The sequence below is a fragment of the Morus notabilis genome, unplaced genomic scaffold, assembly GCF_000414095.1.
Source record: "Morus notabilis unplaced genomic scaffold, ASM41409v2 Scaffold1728, whole genome shotgun sequence".
NCBI classification, from domain to species: Eukaryota; Viridiplantae; Streptophyta; class Magnoliopsida; order Rosales; family Moraceae; genus Morus; species Morus notabilis.
This window is the reverse complement of record NW_010367757.1, coordinates 118,690-124,458: the sequence shown is the minus strand read 5'-3', so window position 1 is coordinate 124,458 and position 5,769 is coordinate 118,690. Positions and strand designations below refer to the sequence as shown.

General features: G+C 34.8%; 1 protein-coding gene across 1 annotated transcript; it reads right to left on the bottom strand.

The window, feature by feature from the left end:
• Positions 1–713: 713 nt before the first annotated feature.
• Positions 714–5,378, bottom strand: LOC21387202 (anti-sigma-I factor RsgI6). Its single transcript, XM_024175590.1, has 7 exons — positions 5,258–5,378; positions 3,640–3,686; positions 3,293–3,512; positions 3,019–3,185; positions 2,778–2,876; positions 1,572–2,360; positions 714–1,097 (listed from the first exon to the last, which is right to left on the bottom strand). The coding sequence occupies exons 1-7, from the start codon at positions 5,376–5,378 to the stop codon at positions 714–716; spliced, it is 1,827 nt and encodes a 608-aa protein (XP_024031358.1).
• Between the last annotated feature and the right edge of the window lie 391 nt (positions 5,379–5,769).

Here is a 5,769-nt window from a genome sequence, read left to right as displayed (position 1 = left end):
TTTTTTTTTTTTTTTTTTTTTCAAAATGCAACTAGAAGTCACTGTACATTTGGTTAGTCTTCACTCTTCAATCATCAAAAAACGAAAAAAAAAAAAAAAAGTCAAAAGGTTAATAAATATTAGCGAGACAATGCAATATTGGCTACAGCAAAAAGAAGCTAATTATAACAAAGAGGACATCCTACGACAACAAAACCAGTTAATGCTGAAATAAAAGTAGTTGTAACATATATGTTACTACCATCAGCATGACAAGGCTATGTGCAATTCATGGAAAATGAGCGAGCAATTTGGACAAGTTCGTTGTTACTTTCGGACTTTCCAAACCTAACTTTGGAGAAACAGATCACAAATATTTGAGCTAGGTACGTTTAAGAAACCATCAAGATCATCATCAAAACCATTTCAAACGAACATAGTATAATCTTCATTTGACGTTATTAAGAATCATCTTTTGCATGTAATTTTGCCGCCACCAAAATCATTAGCTCTCTGATCTCTTCACTAGTACTAAAAAAAAACCTGCTTTCTCTCCTATGCACATGACGACATAAATCATGCATTATTTTGTCGTTTAATCATGCGATCATTGTACTAGTACTACTTCGGATGACAATCCCTATAATACCAACTACTTACTAATAACTCGTAGTTCTTCCATTACACAGGAGATCATAAGAGGCCTAACTTGGCGTAAAAACTCTAGTTAATTATTAAGAATGAACTTGGATTAGTAGTGGTGCTGATCTCCTTTGAGTGGCATAATGTTCATCAAGTTTTGGTGCCACATTCAAGCTCTGAGAAAATGAAGAGGATATAACTTCTGGATGAGATATCTTCACTTCGTAATCTCCATGGAAAAGGGAGGTCTCGTAAAAACCAGAAGCATCAGTTGTGCCAGATAAGACGACGCGGTTTTGATAACCCCACTCGTGCATTAGCTTGTCGACGACATCTCCGGTGGGCAAGTTCTTGAAGTTGTTGTCCGTCAAGCACATTTGCCAACATCCTTGTGGCCTCCATGCTGACCAGATCACAATTCCTTTGACTCCAGGGTGTGAGTGTAGCTCCCTCAGAATCTGCTCCAGGTAAATCGCCTGCCCACATAGACAAGAAACATAAATATATAATTAAACCGGATTGGTTTGAATGCAACGTCTTGAAATCCAATGTAGTATTGGATTGAATTTGACGGATTGCATTGGATGCTCACCGGTTTGGTACAGCAGTTTTAATTATGACTCTTGAAATTTAAATTTTTTATGAGTGAAAAATACTATCGTAGAATTAAAATAATGAGTTTGAACTCATGAAGTACCAAATATAGGAGTTTTTATTGTGTTTTAAGTGACGGATAAAATTCGACAAAATTGACAAATAATTTTATCATTATTTGACCAAACCATTGTAGCTAGTGTACTGCCTAAATATTGTTATAACCTCTACGAGTTACAAATCTCAAACAATAATTATAACGTTCATTGCAGAAAAAATTGACTTATACACCACATATGACATGATAATTTCACCACGTCATAAGATTAATTTATCAAAAGGAAAATAAATGTTACCTGCTTGGGAGAGCTTTGAACGTCCAATTCGGTAATCCAAATGGGCAAACCCGTAGCAGCAAGAACATCAATGGCAGATCTGACGTAAGCAATATTCAGTGTACCAAAATGGGCCTCAAGCCCAATCCCCATTTTCCCTTTGTAATTCCCCGGAAAGCCCTGAATCTCCCTCAGCTTCTGAAGGTACATTCTCGGCGTGGCCTTCCCATCTCCTGGATTCTCTATCGTATTATACTCATTCAAAAACATCGTCGTTTCAGGATCGGCCCTAAAAGCCCAATTGTAAAAAGTGGCCGAGGCATTATTTCCCATTTTACTCTCGAAAAAATTGTTGTGCAAATTCTCGTTCACCACGTCCCAGGCGATGAGCTGGCCTCTGTACCGGGAAACGACAGAGTTGAGCCTCCTCCAAACGGCGGAAGAAAATTGTCGTTTGGAGAGGGAGTTGAGCCACCAGGGCTGGTACTTGGGGTCGTCCCAGAACACGTTGTGGCCTCTGACCAAAACGTTGTGTCGTTTGGCGAACTGGATCATGGAGTCCGCCGTGGAGTAGTCCTCCTTGCCCGGTGTCTTTTCGGTGCTGTACCACTTCATCTCGTTCTCGAAGGTGGTGACGGTAAACGACCTCGAAGTGAACCAGTTTTGGTAGGCTTGGTTGGTGAGGATGTTGTCGTTTATGGCGCAACCCAAGGGGAAACTAAGTTTGTTTTGTTGGATGGAGAGTGTTGCGTTTGGTAAAGCTTTGCCTTGTGCGTCCACTACTCTCATTCTCACCTTGCTTTTACGAACCTGAGAAAATTAACAGTAATATCACCAGTCATGCAAATATATACACACATATAAGGGTTTGTTTTCTTTAAATTACATTTATATTTTCTCAACTGTCGCATGTCTGAGGCATGACTTTCTTGAAAATACGTACACATACATAAGCATGGAAAAGTCGACATTCACCAAGTAGTACAAGCAAAACATTATGGAATTTGCGTTAGCATTTTTAATTTTTCGTCCTTTCAAAAAAAAAAAAAAAAAAAAAAAAAAAAGAGAGAGAGAGAGAGAGAGTACAAATCCCAATCTTTTCATGAGTTTGCATTTATAATTGAATGTCCTAGCAGGGAATTTTAGACAAGTTTGTTCACGTATGTATATGTATAATGTATGTGCGTATTTATAAAAAAGATGAATTAAAATGTGATGCACGTTTACCTTCTGAATGCTTTGGTCTTGATGAGATCTCCACTGGTTTTGAGTAAATGGTTGCAGAGAGACGCTATCAACCCAGATATCAACTGATGTGTCCTTACTCTGAAGAATCCATGAAATGTTAAAAATTTGATCAAAATAAAAGAGGAAAGAAGCGTAGGAGAATTAAGAAGTAATTAAGATTTTACTAATTAGTTTTCATTCTTTATATGTCAATGATGACCAGGAAAAAAAAAAAAAGCACCTCAAAGTAGAGCTCTACAGGGCCTGAGTCATCCACAGTGACGCCACCTTTGAGAAAAGACCAGCAATGTGATTCAGCAACTACAGAAGCAGCATGTTTGAACCCACTACTTGTCTTGAAAGTAGCTGTTATAGGGACTTGATTTCCCCCATCTACCCTTATCCAAGCTATATATATACACATAAAGAAGTGTTAACAAGAGATTAATTAACCAGTCTACAATTAATTTGTTAGCTAGGTAACAATATTATCAGACAATTAAAATATCACTCACCAGAAAATGTGTATATGTTGTCTTTTTTAAGGTAAAGCTTTTGAGATACACTATCATGCTGTTGATTTCTGGTATGAGCCACAATGAATTTGTTGCCTTGGGATTCTCTAAGTTGTATTTTGGCATCACCAAATGTGGACCACCCTTTTAAGCCCTTATTCAGATCTGGGTTAATGAGTATTCCTCCTCCATACTGAGGTTTTTGAGGGCTTTCAAGACACTGAAATAGATAAATAGTTATACGTATATATATATATATATATATGTATTGTGTGTGTGGGCGTGTGTGTGTGATGGTTGGTTTAATAGAACTACAAGAATAAAAGTTTACAACAAGGACAGCTTGCCTCAATGCTGGCTGTGTAATCATAGGATAAAGCATTTACGCCAAAGCCTGCAAAACATTATTAATGTGTATAATTTGCAATAGTACTTGGTTTGTTTGATATTACACAAAAATCTGAATCTCTAGTTGAGAGCATAATTAAGTAATTTTTTTGACACTTCAAAATTAAAAACTCTATCAAAGAAACATGAGTGGTCACTTTTTTATACTTTAGTTGGATTATAATTTGGTATGGATAAAGCTAAAAATTATAGGACTAGTTAAGATCTCTCTCTAGGAAAGGAGAGAGAGCTTTTAACTTCTAAGTTTTCCTATAGTACTAGAAGTTTTTTTTCCCCTTCAATTGTGGTTGTATTAATAGAATAGAAAGAAAGGCCTCATTCACAGCTTATTTTATTTCAGGCCGTGGTGAATAATCATAATATTCTAATTGTCATAATAAGCTTAGTTTTGAGAGTATCAGAAACCAAACATGACATTTTTTTTTGTCCTATTCTCCTCTAATTGTCATCAGTGTCCTTTTTCTCCCTATTCTCTCATAATTTATCCAAAGCCTCTTCAGTAATATTATATATTCATGTACCTCAAGCTTAACATATACAGTTAAGTGTGTATTAGTTTACAATATGTACTCTATAATATTAATAGAGATCTCAAATATATGTGCATGCATTTTACTCATGACTGAGAACAAATGTGAAACGCAAATACATAGGCGATAATAGTGTTAGATTATGTCGCACACGTTCAAGATGCGTGATTACATGTTGCTTTTTAATTTGCTAAACAATCCAAGAAGGATGATCAACTACATAATGTAACTATAATTTTTGGCTTGTGAATACCGCCCAATTCAGCCGCTCTCTACAGATCATGTGAACATGTTACGTACACTGTTCACAATTCGGTATTATTACATGTAAGTTTGGCTATTGAAGTTCATCTAAGTATGGGTAAATACTCTCAGAAAATCAAGCATCAAAATTAATGCGTACTTAACTATATATAGTAGACACAGAGAAATAATTAAAATTGTGATATGATTGTGTCTTGTGCTGGAATCGTTTGGAATACTATCCTTGAGCAAAACGAGTTAAATAATTTGTGCTTTGTCCAGCGAATTGCACAACAATGTATGTACATACAGACAAATATATAATATATATATAAATATATATATATATATGTGAAAAATATTTCACGTAAAACTAAGCCTAATCGTTATCATTCATTTAGATTAACACAGATGAAATATTGGGGAAAACTGACTGGAAAAAAATATTAGAAGAATCGGCGAAAAAAAAAAAAAAGAAACTTAGTGGTAAAAAAGAAGCCTTTTTTTTTTTTTTTTTTTTTCTCTCTGGAGTATGGTAAACATTATTATTCCCATCACAAATATAATCTTTTTCTAAATTAAGTCTTTTATAGAATTTTTTGAAATGATTCCTATAGCATACACTCGAACCCTAATAACTAAAAGAATATGCATACATATTCCTTGGAGGGAAAAAAATTTAGTGCTGAAATATTCTTTTGCTACCGAGGGTTTTTTAGCCTTTTTACCACTTCCCTATTGACCTTTTTTTTTTAACCAAAGACGACGCAAATGTAAGACATACCTGTGTAAAGAAGAGTGATGCAGAGCAACAGAAGCAGATTGTTTTTTCCTCCAACCTCCGTGATTTTATGTTTCAATGCCTGAAAGTACCATTTGCATGCAAAAAGGCCAGTAATTGCCATGGAGAGAAAAAGAAAAAAACCACAAGAACAGAGGAGATAGTTCTAAAGATTGTGAAGCAAACGCTCACAAGTTGAATAGGAGAAACGAATATTACTGCATGGTATTTATATAGAGATTTCGACACGATAATATAGCATGCAATTATTTAGATATAAATTAAAAGAAATTAATGTGCCATGATTTACCATGAAAAACACTCAAAACATGGTTGACTTTTAAGGGAAAAAAAATCAAAATACGAGATTTATTGACCTTTCCAGTTTTTCATTTTCTTTTTTCTTCTGTTCTTTTTCCTTTTTTTTTTTTTTTTTTTTTTTTTTTTTTTTTTTTTTTTTTTTTTTTTTGTCTATTGAGACAAAATTGGACATTTGATTTGATTCTCATCCAAAA

What these genes read in the sequence shown, in the direction of transcription:
- LOC21387202 (XM_024175590.1), bottom strand. Translation starts at nt 5,378, where the DNA reads ATGGCAATTACTGGCCTTTTTGCATGCAAATGGTACTTTCAGGCATTG. An exon ending in CATCACTCTTCTTTACACAG is followed by an intron (nt 3,687 to 5,257) that starts GTATGTCTTACA and finishes AATGTTTTGCAG; the next exon opens with GCTTTGGCGTAAATGCTTTA. An exon ending in TTCAAAGCTCTCCCAAGCAG is followed by an intron (nt 1,098 to 1,571) that starts GTAACATTTATT and finishes CTATGTGGGCAG; the next exon opens with GCGATTTACCTGGAGCAGAT.